The following is an 18000-nucleotide window of genomic DNA, read 5'->3' as shown; positions in this document are numbered from 1 at the left end:
AAAAAGAAAAACATAATCCTCAGAGGCTCCAGGCAGTCACTTGACCCTAAGTAGTAACTTGAAAGATACAACTGGAATTTAGATACAAGACTTCAGTGGAATTCAGAAGGAGGTAAGTAATCATCAAATGCAATGAACGTGCCACACTGATGAAAGAAGTTGTTTTGATGTGGGAGGAATGGGATGGGGTGGGGAGTGGGGGTATATGGGAACCCTTATATTTTTTAATGTAACATTTTGTGTGATTTATGTATCTTTAAAAAAAAAAAGATAAAAAAGAAGGAAAAAAAAGAAGAAAAAAAAAAAGGAGGTAAGTTGTATAACAAGATTTTGACAGGCATCTGGATTTGCAAAGAATTCCTCCTCCTTCCTTGGAAGGAAACAAAGACTTGCCAAAGTAAGGAAATACAGCTCAGCAGGCTAAGAATTAAAACTAGAGAATTAGAGTGACATTCTCCCTCCACCCTGGAAAATCTCCACTTATTCATCTGTAAAGTAATGGGGCACCACCAACTTAATCAAAAACAACCATGTTCAGGGGTAATGAAACTGCACGTAGAATGCACTGGCAGAGTTAAACCACTTAAAGAGTTTAACTTTCCTGAGTTACCTTTATAAATGCAGAATCTCATGACTTTCCCCATTGAGGGAACTGGTCAGAAGACTCAGGTTTTAATTCTGATTGTACCACTTACTAGCTATGTGCTACTGGGCAAGTCACTTTACCTCTTTGTTCCTTTGTTTCCTTATTCGTAAAATTATAAAGCCTTCAAATAAATGATCACTAGTTATTTCCAGTGATAAAATTTTACAGATATGGAACATCAGAAGCTAAGATCAAAAGTGACAATGGCGAAATCAGGACTCTAACCCAGGTCTCTTAACTTCCTTTAAAAATGACACTTGATTTTGTGTGATCTATGTATCTTAAAAAATAAATAAGCAAAAGAAAAAAGAAAAAGACACTTGACAACATTCTACAACCAACCAGCCATATACTTGAAAAAATTCAATTCCTGAAGTCCTTTTTCAGGGCTAATTTATACACGTGAGGGACAACTTTTATTCCAAATATTCTCTGGTGCTGAGTAGATACTCCACAAAACTATGCCTTGGAGCACTGTTTTAATATCAGTATCATATCCACTTTTGATTAAAAACAATGTAGGAAAAAAATCCCAAATCATTAAAAAATCATTCCTTAAGATACCTTTCCTCAAAATCAAGCAAAAAGTAATAACCAGGAGAAAGTTTTTTGTGTTTTTTTGTTTGTTTTTTAAAAAAGTACAACAAAGAACAGTAGAAGAAAAACTATAAGAAGGTACATGTAGAAAGCAAGGGATATTAACAGACTCAAGAACTAGCACTTTCCTAATGTTCTTAGCCTTCTTTTTTTAAAAATAAAAACAGAAGGAAAGGACAAATGACTATCTAGTCACTCTGCCTCTCATGCTCAAACTGATACCATAAAAGTAACAGCTAGAAAACTTGAAATGGGGAGAATGGGGCTTGGAACTTTTCTACCAGAGGCATCAATGGATGAATGTGAAGTGTTAAGAGACTAGGGATGAGAAGTGGATGAGGCTCAAGCAACTGGGCTCCTGTCTACCATATGGAGGGTCCCAGGTTCAGTTCCCAGGGCCTCTTGGTGAAAGCGAGCTGGCCCACGCAGCACAGCAAGCTGGCTTGCACAGTGCAGAGAGCTGGTGCAAGTAGATGATGCAACAAAAAAGAGACAAAGAGGAGAGACAGTGAGAGACACAATAAACCAGGGAGCTAAGGTGGCTCTAGCGATTAATGCCTCTTGCCCACATCAAAAAGTTTCAGGATCAGTTCCTGGCGACTCCTAAAGAAAAGACAAGAGGACAAGCAGACACAGAAAAACACACTGCAAATTGCCACAGAAACAGAAAGCAGACAGCGAACACAGGGCGGGGAGGGGGGAGGGTGGATTAAAAAATCTTAAAAAAAGGAGAGCAAGGGCTTTGGTTTTACCCAAGTACCAGACAGCCCAGATGCCTTTAAGTAGGTGATGATATAAATTATCATCCAAACAATGACATTTTTAAGAGTGAAAGGAGCACTAATAATTATACTAAGGCTACAGGGAAATTAAAATAGTTTCAAGTAAACCAGAATATTTGGTCACTTTAGTTATAAAGGACCCCAGCAAGGAGCAAGGCAGGCAACCTACACAGTTAACCTTATCAACCTTATGAAGTAATCTTACCTCACACCTCATTAACTGGCAGGAGCCCCAAGAGTGACAGAAAGGGTGATAGGAATCAACCTTTCTGCCAACATCATCTCTGCTACTGGATCTATTACAAAGCTGTTGCTTTCCTCAGGTGCCATCTTTTCATTGACTCCTAAATATCCCACCCCTCTGGAATAAAATTTCCATTTTAAAATTGGTCCCAATAGGAAAATAATACTTAGAGCACAGAGACTGGGCCTCCAATTCACATCTACTCTGTACCTTGAGAAGTATATTATAGAATGGCTGATGTTCAACACTGCAAGGAGCAAGGAGGAACGAGTATGGAGACGAGGAAAGTATGAACATGAAGGCATAAGAAGAACATAACTAAAGAGAAAACCACTATTGCCAAGTCTTTCTTTAAATCCCTGACTTAGAAAAATGCATGTGAGAAGCAAAGTTTAACACCAGAACTTGCAAGCAACCCAATCAGCAAATGACCTTGAAAATGAAGAGCCATCAATCTTACAAAAACAGAGTAAAGTTGTGATGCCATTACTAAATGTTACTTGTAATAACACTATACTTCAGGTGCATTAAGAATTAAATAGGGGAAACGGACTTGGCCCAGTGGTTAGGGCGTCCGTCTACCACATGGGAGGTCCACGGTTCAAACCCCGGGCCTCCTTGACCCGTGTGGAGCTGGCCCATGCGCAGTGCTGATGCGCGCAAGGAGTGCCGTGCCACCCAGGGGTGTCCCCCGCGTAGGGGAGCCCCACGCGCAAGGAGTGCGCCCCGTAAGGAGAGCCGCCCAGTGCGAAAGAAAGTGCAGCCTGCCCAGGAATGGCGCCGCCCACACTTCCCGTGCCCCACACTTCCCGTGCTGCTGACGACAACAGAAGCGGACAAAGAAACAAGACGCAGCAAACAGACACAGAACAGACAACCGGGGGAGAGGGGGGAATTAAATAAATAAATAAATCTTTAAAAAAAAAAACAATTAAATAGGGTTACTATCTGATTCAGGGACCCATATCCACTTATCACACTAGGTCTGTGGAAGAGAACTTGCAAATGACTTTTACCAACTGTCGGTGGGCAAACCATCCCACGTTACAATGTTTTTACCTTCTGCCAAGAAGCACTTTATTCTGGAGCATTCTATTTGTCTATGCCCATGGCATAGATATTCTATCCCTCATGTACAATTATAGGTGAAAAGATAACTTTTTGTTTTCTGAAATTTAGCCAAATGTGCTCCATCAGCATGCTCTCAACAGATACCAAACTGACTGTAACAGTTTGATATTACTCCAAAAAGAAATATTGGATTATGTTTGTAAACCGATCTCTCCTCTGGGCATATTAGATTATATTGGATTCATAGGTTTACTTGACTAAGTACTTATGTAAACCACTTGTGTCAGTAGGGTGTTGGCATGGCAAAGGACAGAGTTGAGGGTTCTTAATGTTGGAGTTTTGACATTGGAGTTTGATGCTGAAACTGGAACCCTGGGAAGAGAGGAACCCTAAGCCCAGAGAGAAGACCTGGGAAGAGAGGAACCTAGGAAACGCTTACAGATGTCAGCAACCATCTTACTCCAACATGCAGAAATAGATCTAGGTAAGAGACGTAACTTACGCTTTATGGCCTGATCTCTGTAGCTCCTACCCCAAATAAATACCCTTTAAAAAACCAACCGATTTCTGGTATTTTGCATGAGCACCCTTTTGGCTGACTAATACAGAATTTGGTACTGGGAATAGTGGATAGTGCTTTTGAAATTACCAAAATGACATAACAGTTTTATAAATGGGTAAGGGGTATTATTTGGAGGAATTGTGAAATGCTTGATGGAAAAGGCCTAGATCCTTTGAAGAGAATGTTGATAGTAATGCGGATGTTAAAGAGAATTTTTATGATGCCTGAGAAGTAAATGATGAAACTATTATTGGAAACTGGAGGAAGGGTAATTCATGTTTTAAAGTTGCAGAGAACTTATCAAAATTACCTCCTAGTGTTTTATGTAAGGCAGAGTTTGAAAATGGTGAGCCTGGGCATTTAGCTGAAGAACTTTCTAAAGTAAACTTGGAGAATGCAGCATGGCTTCTCCTTGCAGCTTACAGCAAAATGCTAGATGAGCAAAATAAGCTGAGAACTGAATTGCTGGGCACAAAGAAAACAGAAACTGATCTGAAAATTCCAAGCCCCTGGAAATCAGGCTTCCAGATGAAAGTGCCCCCATTGGAGGACTTAACTAAACTTGGAACTTGTAAATCAGTATTGAAGATGCAGGTATGTCAGAAAGACTTCTGGAAAGTCTTACTGTCTCATGGCTTCCTGCATGCTAAACCAACAGACTTTTTGCAAGAACTGTATGAACAAAACCACTGTCAGCCTGGAATAAAAGGGACATGGAAAGGGGAGATTGAAGGGAAAATGACTTCAAGAGGAAAACCATGGAAGCTGATATCTAGAATTAAGACATCATCTTAGGCCAAGAGAGGAACCCCACCCATGTGTACAGAGAGGGTGAGTTCGCCCCAGCAGTTGAAGAGGATGGATGTTCCTGTCCCATGTTCTGGGAGAGTTCTGCTGCTCCAGGTTACAGAGAGTGTGGAGCACATTCCCCAAGGACTAAGGCGGGTAAGGTCAGCACCCCACAGGTCTGAGAGGGGTGGACCTGTCCCCAAATGTTAGGGAAGGTCAGGTGCTCAACTCATTGCTCTGAGAGGGTTGAACCTGTATGCCAAAGGGTTAGGGGGAATGTTGTCTTCATGTCACTGTACTAGGGGGGTTAAGACTCTAACCCAAAGATTGGGTAAGGTATGGCAATCACCCCAACACTCTTGGAAGGAGAGGTCTGGAGCTTGGTCAACACCCAGATGCTTGATGAGGGTGGAACCAAGAAAATGGCTGTTGGGCAAGCCAGTAGAAAGGGTGGGTTCCCATAAGGCCCAAAGGAGAAGAAACCATCTTCTTAAGAATGACTCTCAGACTTTGAAATGGAATAGAGGAAGCCCTACAGGTCCACTGAACTGCAGAGAAACTGTGACTCATGTCTCCCTCCCAATTTCTCCTTATTGTAATGAAAATGTTTATCCTTTTTCTATCCCTTTGTGTACTGGAAACAGATGAAGTGTTCTGTAAATTTCAGAGGTCTACAGCAGACAGGACTTTGCCCCAAGACCAACAGTATTTCTTTAAATTGATTATGATATGATTCAGTACTTGCATTGTTACTGATTTAAGGGTTTTAAAAAAATATTGTAATGTCTTTTTGTAATTCAGAGGGTGGAGTATAGCAGTTTGATATAACTGATGAATTCCAAAAAGAAATATTGGATTATGTTTGTAAACTGATCTTTTCTTTTGGGCGTATCAGATTATATTGGATTCACAGGTTTATTTGGTTAAGTAATTATGTAAACGTCTTGTGCCAGTAGGGTGTTGAGTCCCCACCCTTTGGTGGGTAGGGACTTACAGATAAAAGGCATGGCAAAGGACAGATTTGAGGGTTCCTAATGATGGAGTTTGATGCTGAAGCTGGAACCCTGAGAAGAAGGAACCCTAAGCCCAGAGAGAAGACCTGGGAAGAGAGGAATCCAGGAAGCCTGAACCCTTGCAGATGTCAGCAGCCATCTTGCTCCAATACGTGGAAACAGAATTTGGTAAGAGAAGTAATTTACACTTTTTGGCCTGCTATCTGTAAGCTCCTAACCTAAATAAATACCCTTTATAAAAACCAACCGATTTCTGGTATATGCATCAGCACCATTTTGGTTGACTAATAACACTGACTATTACAGAGCAGATACAACTTGCTCAAATCGCTGACTCTACAAATACATATATATATAGTTCATACTTTCAGTTAGGCTAATAGAGAAGAGGAACAAACTTGGTAACCAAAATATACTCCTAATTAGACTTTAGTAGGTGAGTTTAACCCAGTGTACGGTTAGTCTCATAGTTTTTGTAAATAAGCATGTACCCAAGTGTGAGGAAAAAGGAGACTTTAGATGACTGCAAAGTCTAAAATCCAGGTGAGATGATTTCTTACTAAAAGAGGTCTGTTTTAGGAGTGACTAGTGTGGCTATGACCAGAATCATGCTTGGTGGCGCCAAGCCCACTGTTCCAACTCCTAATGTCCCAACCCCTTTTACGCATAAAGGGGAAAAAGGAATTAGCAAAGTATCAGAGTGATAGCATCAAGAGGTGAGCAGGTAGAAAAAAGTTTGGTTCTTTAAAAATGTATAAAAATGTGTAGGGGAGCTGATGTGGCTCCAGCGGTTGAGCACCTGCTTTCCACATGGGAAGTCCCAGGTTCAGTTTCCAGTGCCTCCTAAAGAGCAAAAAACAAGCAAATGAAAAAACCTACTCAGGGAAACCAATGTGTGTGTTCAGTGGTTGAGTGCCAGCTTCCCATATACAAGGTTCAGGGTTCAATCCCTGGCCCAGTACCTCAAAAAAAAGTATATAATATCTAAAATTTTCAGAGCAGTTAGCAGCAAGTCTAAAAGCAAATGCAGACCCAGGCTGGAAACCCAGCTCCACCACAAACTACAGGAGCTTTTACAAGTTACTCAAAACTTCTCAAAGCCTCAGTTTCCTCCTATGTAAAATGAAAATAATTCTACTGTATGTATCTTAGGAAAGATTCTTTTTAAGCATTAGATATGATCATATATATAAATGTGACTAAGACATGAAAAACCCCCAAATAATATTTGCGCAATGAACATACTCAAATATTGGCTATTTTTATTGTTAAACATTTATTATAAACAATAATATCAGTTGAACATCAGATGAGCCATTCCTACTTAATTTGGCAAGCACTGGGGAGCTCTGTTGATTTCTGAGGGATTAGCAGCAATGTGAGATAACAAGTTTAAGGAAAATCATAGTATTGGTAATGATGACTATTAAAACTAAAAAGAACAAAAACTTGGGAAATAGGTATTTGAACCAAATTTCCTTCAAAGACCAAGGTAATCAAAAATTTTTTTTTTCATTCTTAGAATTATATTTCACTTCATTTTAACAAGAAATAATGAATTCTAATCTTTTCCCCCCACTAATTCCTGGTCTTTAAACTACAGAACCTCAGCAGTCATTTATCAATGTCCTTTCTTGATTCTCTAGTACTTAGTTACGTCAGTTAATACAAAATCTTCAAATTCATTTGCCTTTCCAGACTAAGGAAACACTGGCTATTTTCCAAGAGGCAAATAAGATCAGACATATAAAATGCTTAGCAGAGGGCCTGGCATACATTAAATGCAAAATAAACATTAAATAATTATTATCATAGTTATTATTAAGGTGAAAGAGGCACACATAGTAGGAACCCAGTAAATATTTTTATTGAATAAATGAACATAAAATATCTGTTAGGAGCATATTAATTTTATAGCAAAAGGCAGATACAATTTATCATCTAAGAAGTGCAACTAGAGCTGTACATATGCTCAAAAATTGATAACATTCAGGTTTAATTCTTTAGAAGAGATCCAGAAAAAGTGGCTTGCTTTGTAAGAATAAAGGGAAAAAAACACATAAAAAGACAATTTGTGGTAGTAGAAAAAGCACCTGCCTTAGAGTCTTGACTGCCAAAACCCAACCATGCAATGATGAACAAGTCAAATTTATAGATCTCTGCTCCCTTAAAATATAGACCCTTCCATCTGTGATTCCATGAGACAGAAAGACCTAATTTATTTCCAAACAGCCAATATTTATCTCCTTTTGATTTTTGCCAAATCCATATAGCACCTTTACCATTATTTTTCTTTCAATTAACTTTTTAAATTGAGCCTCATCTGAAGCAATAAATTCATTTAAAAAATCATTTTATAAACACTACTTAAATTAACATTTTATAAATGTTAACAAATTGTTAAAATAGATCACCAAAAATCAGTTTACAAATCTGTGCTTAGGCAAATACTAACCTAATCCTTACAACTTAAAATGTTTAACAGTAGAGAATTGAGTAGAAAAAGAAAAAAAAAAATAGGATTTTCTATTCTCACAATAATCTAAGGTCAATCCTAAAGAGATTAATATTCAGTTCGTTAATTTTAAGTAAGAAACAATACTTTTTAAATTATGTGGGGCACCAAAAATTGAAAACAGAATCAAGTTCATCTTAGCCTAAATAATCATTATTTTAATTAGGATTTTAGTTCCTTTAACTTTAAAAGGCTTTAATTCTACCCTTGACTATCTAAATTAAGGTTAAAAAAACAAAAATAAAAGCAATTATTTTCTTCTTTTCTGAAGAATCAAAAAAAAAAAAGGTTAAAATTACATGCTGGCTTTATTAGCAAAAGAAGTGTTCTTATAAACATGCTCCTCTTAGGCTCTCTCAATGTATGAGAAAATAAATGCACCAACTTCTTAACTCAGATTTCAGAGAACAGAATTTGTGCTTCAAGTTTTACTAGTCAATAAAGTTTCCCTGGTCTAAATGATTCCAACTGTACTTTACAACCAAATCCATAAATAATCAGTGAAATGAGCACTTTCTTGCTCCTTGGTTGACACCTCTTTTCAATACGGTGGCCAGTGTACATATCAGAGGGCTATTGTTCTTAGGAAATCTCAGCAATCAAAAGAATAATTGGCATAAATTAAGTCAGTGACAATCCTTTGAAAAATACTTAATACAAAGACAACTTTTGGATGTGCCAACACAATGGCTAATGAGACTAGTGATCGTAAGTTAAACAAACCTCACTGGGTTTGCTTAAGTAGAAGTGACAAGTCCAAGCACAATTCTAAGCTTGCCAATCAATGTGTATTGATAAATATCCCTGTTATTTCTCCCTTATGACATTGCAAAGTCCTACAAAGGCCATCTCTATGGGCTTTCTTTCTTTTTCACCAAAACTCAAGGGCAAGAGCATTTTTGCTACATTAACTAATGTAGCAAACCAGAGAAAAACCAAATAACTGTTAAAGTATCATAAGGCAGAGAGTGAAAATTTAATAAGAGTCATACACTCTGTATACCTACAACTTCTCTAATTAAAAAAAAAAAAAGATGGGGGGGAGTCATGCACTGTACGAACGAGACTTAAAAGCTCCTAAAACCCAAGCTTCTTAAGAGCATAACAGATATGTGACTCATCATCATCATCATGTCTGTTCTTTTCATAGCTCCTGGTCTTATAAATAGGATGTACTCAAAAGCTATTTGTCAAATTAATAAATGGACTGTATCATCAGTAAATAGAAAGTACAGAAGAAATTTCCCCAACCACCTTGTCAAAATGTGTATACTATGAAAGCTTTTCAGTCAGAAAGTTGCCCCACCACAGGCCATATTTCACATGATAAAATGACCTCTGGATTAAGAAATTCCTTCTAATTAAAGACATGAGGGAAGCAGATTTGGCTCAACTGATGGAGTGTCCACCTACCACATGGGAGGTCCAGGGTTCAATCCCCAGGGCCTACTCACCGTGTGGTGAAGCTGGCCCACAAATGGTGCTAATGTGAGCAAGGAGTGCCCTGCCACGAAGGGGTGTCCCCTGTGTAGGGGAGCCCCACGCGCAAGGAATGCACCCCATAAGGAGAGCCGCCCAGTGTGAAAAAGGTGAAGCCTGCCCAGGAGTAGCGCCGCAGGTACGGAGAGCTGATGCAGCAAGATGACGCAACAGAAAGAAACATAGATTCCCAGTGCTGCTGACAAGAATACAAGCGGACACAGAAGAACACACAGCGAATGGACCTAGAGAGCAGACAACTGGGGGAGAGGTGAAGGGGAGAGAATAATAAAATAAAATCTTTAAAAAAAATAAAGATATGAGAAATTCTAATAAAAACAGGAAAAATTAACGTATTTTTTAGCTTTTAAAATATGTAACACTTTACAAATTTGCGTGTCATCTTGTGCAGGGGCCATGCTAACCTTCTCTATATCTTTCCAATTTTAGTATCTGTGTTGCCGAAGTGAGCACAAAAATTAAGTTTTTAACTGGCTAAAGCCAAACACTTTACTTGTAGATAATGTGCTCTCAGCTGAATTTATTTACAAAAAAACTGACTCCTTAAAATGTGATACCAAATAAATAAATAAATTTTTAAAAATTTGATACAGCTAGTGACTGAATAACAGGAAATGACCATCAATTCACTGGTTCAAACTGCAGCAACACATAGCTAAAATCACTATTAATGCTTAAAAATACTCTTGTATGCCAGATAATACTGGGGTTAAGCTTATTGACAGCATTTTTAACAGCTCATCTCATTGAGATCTTTTTCAAATTTTCACTTTGTACTGTGCCATGTGTAATAAATGTTAGATGCTGAAGTGATATGGTGTCAATTTCATAAAAGCTTTTTGTCAGGTTCAAGTGAAACAATAGCGGCAGCATCCAGAGCAACAGCATGGACCAGCCCTTGAGCTAAGAACTTTACAAGTGTTATTCTCACTCAGTCCTGACCACAACCTTGTGAGGTATTACTATTATTATATGGATGGGAAACAGGCACAAAGAGGATAAGTAACTTGTCCAAGGTAACCCAGTTATCAAGTGCTTAGTTGGTATTCATCCAGAGGAAAATTGACTCCAGGGTTCATGCTCTTAACTTCTAAATACAAAATAGCTGTAGCAATTTGCATAATGATCAAGAAATTCATAAACCCATGTGAAATAGAAAAGAAGCTAGTTACCCCCTTTTATATTTACTATGACCAAGTGATTAAATGTCTCTCCCCATTCACAACTTCCACTTAAGTACACTTCACACTCATTTCTCTAGCAGCATAGTTGTTGATTCTATCTAGAAAGCTTCTGAAGGTGTTTTCCTACACTTAAACATAAGCACTGAGAAAGAGATCATAATCTCTCATTGTAACTCAAAACTTCATACTTATGTGCTATTATTCTGCTAGTTCTATAGGTTCTAATGCCTTCCATGGCAATCCGGGAAAAATAATATTACAGTAGTTCTCATCCTGAAAAGAGCTGAATCTTTGTTTCTGTTTACTGCTAAGATCAGTTTGCACAAACCCTTTCCAAGATGTGAGAAGGCAGAGTTACAATCCATGCCAGATATACACAGAGCTATATTCTGATTGGTCTTCATGTGTTCATCTTCTTCCCAAAGAAAAAAGACTTTTAAGCAAACATATAAAGGACCCCATTCTAGGGGAAAGAAGTATACCAGGTAAGTATTAGATGCAACCAAAGATAAATCCAAAGATGGAAACAACCCAGGTGTCCATCAACAGATGAATGGATAAACAAAATGTGGTATATACGTACAATGGAGTATTATTCAGCCATAAAAAGAAATGAAGTTCTGATACATGCTACAACATGCTCGAACCTTGAAAACATTATGGTAATTGAACTAAGCCAGACACAAAAGGACAAATATTTTATGATTCCATTTATAGGAATTGTCTAGAATAGGCAAATTCATAGAGACAGAAGTAGATTAGAGGTTACCAGGGGCTGGGGAAGAGGGGCAGAATGGGGAGTTATTGCTTAATGGGTAGAGTTTCTATTTAGAATAATGAAAAATTTTGGAAATAGTGGTGATGGTTATACAACATTGCAAATGTAATTAATGCCAATGAATTGTACGCTAGAAAAGTGGTTAACATGGCAAATTTTGTTATACATATGCTTTACGTCAATAAAATTTAAAGAAAAAAATTAATCTAGAATATCTTTAAATAGTTGTCATACCATAACCTCCTTGCTTTTGTTAGGATCTCTCCTAAGTAAGACTTTAACATACAGTATTGTTTCCTGTCCTCCAAAGGATGAACACAAATATTCTGAGAAGAGAGAATGCAATAAACAAGCCTAAGATGGTCTTTATAAAAAGTAACATTGGTTCAAATAAAATAAATTTTAAAAAAAGAACAAATAAAAACAAAAACAATTTCAAGAAGCAAAAATAAATAATAACAAAGGCAAAAGAAAAAAAAGTAACATTGGCTCAAAACCATGCAGTTTATTCAGTAGATTTACATATAACGTCTCAATAATTCAATACAGTCCTGTTCAGGTAGTGAGGACAGTTTTGTTATCCCCATTTCACAGATGAGGAATGAAGAGATTTGCCTAAATTCATACAACTTGTGACTGGTAAAGCCTTCAACTCAAATCTTGCGGATGCCAAATCCCAGGATCTTTCTAGACTACATTATAACTCCTCGTTCCATATCGAAAGGTCAAAAAACTGTCCTGTCTACCCCATTTGCACAGGTCCATTACCAATACTATAAGTACAAGGGTCAAACTGTTAATACCATGTATGTAAGCACGAAGGGGAAAGAAAACAAACTCAGCATTTTCTCTGAGAAGCCTGACTCGTTCAACACCCAACTATACTTTGCCTAATGCAGTCCTAAAGACAACCATTCAGTTAGGCACTGGTATTGCCATTATGCATCAGGAAACAGACGAAGAGAGGTCTGGTTATCTAACTAAAGTCACACATTAATTAAATGACAACAATGTGTTTAACTGATGTGACCATGGTACCATATTGCCTTACATGATGATATCACAGTGATGTCCTTTATAATCAACCACAAAGAAAAGTACTTTTCAGGTTAAAAATTTAAATATTTTTTAAAATGTTAAACAATTATCTGACCACTTGTTGCTGTCACCAATCTCACTGACCAGAAAAGCATATCTTCTCTTTTCTGACTTTCTTTGGTTTACTCTTAATACCTGCTGGCCTCACTGTAATCCGGAAAAGGGGCTAGTCGTTAGAACATAAAAGTGGATTCTAAGGGCTTTAACCAATCCAGACAAGACATACACTCAAAAAGAAATTCAATTACTGTGAAATACTAGGGATAGATAGTTTTTGTCCTCAAAATACTGTCACTTCAAGTGTTTACTGCTAATGAGGAATATGATAGATAAAATAAAATGGAAACATGATGCTTTAAATAGTTTTCAACTTGGGAAGATAATTGAGGGACTTCCCAGCATAAAATTTAATTAACAAGTTAAGGTGTATTATGACTCCCAAAGGGGGCTTCCTTATCTGAAGCAAACAGGAGGAACTTTCCATTAACACAGGTTGTACTTATAATGGAAGGTGACTAGCTAAAAAGGCTTTTATCCAAAAATCTATGTTCAGGGAACAAATAAAAAAGCTAAGTCTTACTGAGCCAAACTAGAAGGGCTGGTGGAAAAGCCTCCTGGAAAGACTAAGAACAAGGGCAGAAGTAGATAAAAAGGAAACAGGAAGAAATGAGGTAGAGGGAGTGGGGGGAGGGAGGGAGGAGCACAGGGCAAAGAAGGCTGGGACCCAGGAAGTACTGATGGAGTCAGGCAAGTCAGGCCTAGAAAAGTAAGGAAATGGTTGCCTAGAACCAGAAGAAAGGTTTGCCAGACCCTGCCTGGTGGAATTCTCCTCTTCTGCAGGCCAAAATTAAGCTAAAGCAAACAAACTGGCCTTAGACCAGAGAAAATAGAGTTCATTTATGACTCAGGAGAACGTCATGCATAAGGGGGGTAGAAAATGGAGGGGTCTTTTTAATGTTTTTAAAAGTGTGTTAACTTTAAATGGTTGAATTGTATGGTATGTGAGTTATTTCTCAGTAAAGCCGTTAATTTTAAACGTCTGCTAAACTGGATAATTTATGACTACTTTCGATTTAATTAATACGATTAATTCAGTAGTGTATAATTGAGTACCCCAAAATTCCTTCACCCAGTAGGCAAAATCTACTAATGTCTGGGAATCTCTGCTGGAATACATCAGTCTGGGGAAGAGACGGATATATGAATACAGAAGTAGTAGAGGGAAACTGAGAGCTCCATCTTTAATAAATCCTTCTCCATTTTTGTCCTTGGAATTTTTTTTGGTAAAAATGTTATGAGCTGGTTTGGGGAAAGTAAACTTCTGCTTAGGGTCTTCCTTAAAGTCAGGTCTCTTCAGGTTGTGATGTGGGGCCAAAATATTGTCAAAGAGAAAATCATCCAGAGTGGTGGCATCAAAACAATTATATTTCTGGAGTCTGAAGACACCACAAAAAGCTTATGGTGAAATGATCAAACAAGTCTTATCTCTGCTACCCACAAATTGGACTATAGGCGAGTGTCACTTCCGACTGTTATTCGAAGACAGATACTTTGCTATGATCCCATTCGTTTCTGGCAAGTTGCCCACTGACGCAAATTAGAAAACCATTCGAGGACTGACCAGGGTAAAGCTAAGCGCCACGTCCAGCACCGGGCTTTCAATGTAGAGCGCCAGATCGCCCATCTTCCACCCTAATTCCCCAGTCCATTTTGGGGGAACTGTCCCCCGCGCTTCGCCATCCCTACTCTCCCCTGCCTTGGGCCGCGACCCAGGGATGGGGGGCGGGGAGAGGCAGCGATGGCTGCCGCGGGCTCCCCCACGGGCAACAGGCGCACCTCCTCCAGGGCAGCTGTCGCCGCTGAGGGCCCGGGCCTCCCCGGGAGCAATAGGCTATCGATTCTGCTGCCTGTCGCTAGGAGCCCCGGGAGAGCGAGGCCTACACCGCCCGGCCGGAGCCCCGGCCTCGATTTCGCCACTTTCCCCAAACTAGTGGGAGAGCCCGGGGGCAACGAGGCCCCGCCGGCGGGAGGCGTGGGGGAAGGGGCGGAGACCACCTCCAACTGCAGCCGCGAAGAAAGCGGGTGCAGGCACCCGGCTCCCGCCAACAAGTCACTTGGGGGTCTCCCACCCACCCCCTGCCTAGCAAGTTGTGCATTCAAGTTCAAGTCAGTGCCCCCTAGGCCTCCAGAGCCGTCGCCACTCTCGAAACCATAATAAAAACAAGACGCGGAAGCGGCCACCACAGCACCAAAGGAGATGGAGCTGCACCCCCCACCCCCACCCCCACCCAACCGAGACCGCGTAGGAGGCGGCCAAAAGCGACCAGCCCGCCGGTCACCTCCCCTCTGCTGACTCCCACCAGACCCAGCCAGCCTCCAGAATGGCAGCCCCTTCTCCGCTCCTCCGACGTCCGGCCCTGTCACCGCCCGGCCCCCAGCCACAAGGCCCCTTCTCCATGACACCGGCGACAGGGGCTTGAGCTTCCCTTTGCCTCCGGCGCACCTCGGCCCCATCCCCCTCCAAATCCCCAAAATGCCCCCCGCACCTATCAAAGTACGCGGAGGAAGAGTTTCCCAACAAACTTTGTCAAGCGGTAACCTCGCCCCCCTCCCCGACCCACACTTACAGGGTAGTGATCAGGAGAGATCACTTTGCACTTGAGATAAAGCGAATTAAGGACCTGTCAACCATTTTAGGTCTTTTTTTTTTTTTTACAGAAGACATCCTCTCCTCCCCCCCCCCCCTCCGTCGCTCCCTCCCCCTGCAAAGGTTTTAATTTGACACCTAACCTTCCCCCCCGCAGTAAGGGGGTTGAAAAGGGAAGGGTGAGGAAGGAGGGCAGAAGGGGGGTGGTGAGGGAGAGCGAAAAGGGGAGGTTGGAAGGGGGCCGGGAGGGGAAGGAGGTTGATTTACCTGAGACCAGCCACTGGCCTCCATTGTTGGAGAATTCAATGGCATTGACACAGCCGAAGTGGCCGAGGAGGTCCTTCTTGTAGAGGTTTCTGCAGCCCCGCAGGCGTCTCCTCTGAAAGTCCTGAGTGAGCAGGGGGTCCCCATGCAAGCCCCGCTGGGACAAGAAGCCCACCACTGACCTCATGCTGCCCCCCAGGCCAGCTCTCCTCTTCATGCTGGAACCGCCGCCGCCGCCGCTCGCGCCGCCGCCCCTCCCTCGGCCTCACGCGCGGCCGCCGCTCTCCCCCCACCCAGCCCTCCCCCCGCGCTGCGATCCGGATGGTCCTTTAACCAGCCATGGCAGACAGGGCGAGGTGTGCAGACACTCGGCGGCGTTCGCTGCTTCCTGATGGTGCCCTCCCTCCCCTTCCCCCCTAGGCTCCTCCCTCTCCCTCTCCGCCTCCTCCAGCAGCTGATCCTCAGCTGCGGCAGCGCTTCCGTGATGTGCGGCCCTTCAGCCGGCCGGGGGTGCCGGGAGCGCGCTGGCGACGGCCGCCCCTCCCCCGCCGCGGGCGCTGGCCCGAAGAAAGCGGGCGGCTGGCCTGGAGACCGCGGGCGGCGGCTGCTCCTTCCCCGCCGCAGCTCCTTCCCGCGCGGGCACCCGGGTCGCTCTGGGCGGAGGCCCCGCCTGCACCCCCAGAGTGCAGCATCTGTGAAGTTGAAAGCACGTAACAATCACAGTGGCCGCGGGGCTGTGGGCTCGCCGTCTTCCCCCCTACAGCCCCGCGGTCCATAATGGGTCCAAAACCTCCTGGAGGACCAGCGCCAGGACAGTTGCGTTCCCCGCCCTTTTTTTCGATCGGGAAATGCGGCCTGAAGTGGCAAAGAGGTGGAGGGAGGATGGCGGACAAGGGCTCCGATCCTCCTCCCTCCGTTCACCGCATCCTGGGGCCGCCCGCACCCCTGTGCAAGGGAAGGGAGCCCCGAGTTTGGACTGGACGCTTGGGGGCGGGGGTTATTTGGGCCGGCTTCGTCAGTGCACCCCTCCTTCCCCAAATAAATTATTAATAAATTATCTCTCAAAAATAATCAGTTCTGTAATTTCCCATTCCTCCAGCCCTTCCGTGAAAAAGACTAAATTGTTCAATCTGGTAGATTGCTGAATGGTATGTGGGGAAGAGAGAGAGAAAGGGATTCTTTAAGAGTGAGAAAATTGCCAAAATCGAGTTGAGAAAGCCCCTGAAAAGCAGAAAGTCCTTCTGTCCATTAATTCCAGATACGTTTGCAAAACACGAAGCTTTATTCGAAAATAGCGATATATAGTATTTAACTGGGTGCTGCGAGTTTCCCTTAAAGGACTTGAGATGTACAGCGCTGAGGTTGTACAGCTGTTAGAGCAGTTGCACTCCAGGTCAGAAGTAGCAGCACTCCAGGAGAATGGGAAGTCCCCATTCTATTGACCCCAGTGAGACTGGGTGTTAAGTGCTTGTAGAATCTGTACCAGATATAATAAAAAATTCTCTTTTCAATGTATTGTAGTACTTTTCTTTGAAGCTATCGTTTCAGCAAACAATAATAAACTGCTAAAATAGGCAGGTGAAAATTTTGCCCTTTCAATTCAACAGGAATTACATTCTCTCCACCAGAGATGTCACAAGGGCAATCCAATACACCCACTGTGCAAAGGAAGAGATGGAAGGGGTTCACTGGTCAAGTGAAATTATCTTTTTTTTTTTTTTACAATGGCAGATTAATTATAGTAATAAATTTGTGACAGTGTTTAATTTAAAAGTCAGCATTCTCAAAAAACATTGCTAAACTTAAGAGGAATTCACCAAATTCCAGAAATTGTTTTTAATGGAATATTGTAACCCTAAATAGGAAAATGTGTGGTGCTTTCTTTAAAAAGTTTTATTCTAGATGCTTTATAATAATTCATATGGTTTATTCATTGTAATAGCTCCATAAAGATCAGTAGCAATATACCAACCTGATTAAAGATTTATAGCTCTGAACGGCTTTCCTTCCTAGCAATATCACAATGTGTAATTAATCATGCATTTTTTTATTATATGATAGTCTTCCCCACTCTGCTGCAAGCTCTCTGAGAGCAGAGACCATGTCTCTTCTACTCATGGGTGCATCTCCAGAGCCTAGCATATGCTGGCACTTAGTGGCCACTCGAATAATTGTTGAATACATGAATGAATTCTGGGAGTCGAGAGGAATTTGAAAGGGAAGGTTTGGATGTGTTGAGTTTGAGATATCTGTGCTTTGTTCCAGGGGAGATGATTGCAAGGCCAGTTTCCCATGTCACTGTTCCTTGGC

The 18000-nt window shown here is 41.5% G+C and overlaps 1 protein-coding gene and 1 non-coding gene across 6 annotated transcripts in view; both read right to left on the bottom strand.

The window, feature by feature from the left end:
• Positions 1-16105, bottom strand: part of DCAF5 (DDB1 and CUL4 associated factor 5) — a 118582-nt gene extending 102477 nt beyond the window's left edge. Inside the window, exon 1 of one of the 5 annotated variants that reach the window (XM_004477318.5) lies at positions 15694-16105. In XM_004477318.5, the coding sequence (XP_004477375.1) occupies positions 15694-15907 (214 nt within the window). In that variant the 5' untranslated portion in view covers positions 15908-16105. Of the gene's footprint in view, positions 1-15406; positions 15512-15693 lie in introns of those variants that run through there. The other 4 variants (XM_004477319.5, XM_058293224.2, XM_071213848.1 and 1 more) reach the window with 4 other exon arrangements.
• LOC111760213 (U6 spliceosomal RNA) lies at positions 10067-10172 on the bottom strand. Its single transcript, XR_002793970.1, has one exon. It is a non-coding gene; the product is annotated as a U6 spliceosomal RNA (small nuclear RNA).
• Positions 16106-18000: the final 1895 nt, after the last annotated feature.

This window comes from Dasypus novemcinctus, chromosome 3 (assembly GCF_030445035.2).
Source record: "Dasypus novemcinctus isolate mDasNov1 chromosome 3, mDasNov1.1.hap2, whole genome shotgun sequence".
Classification (NCBI taxonomy): Eukaryota; Metazoa; Chordata; class Mammalia; order Cingulata; family Dasypodidae; genus Dasypus; species Dasypus novemcinctus.
This window is presented reverse-complemented; position numbering and strand designations above follow the sequence as displayed.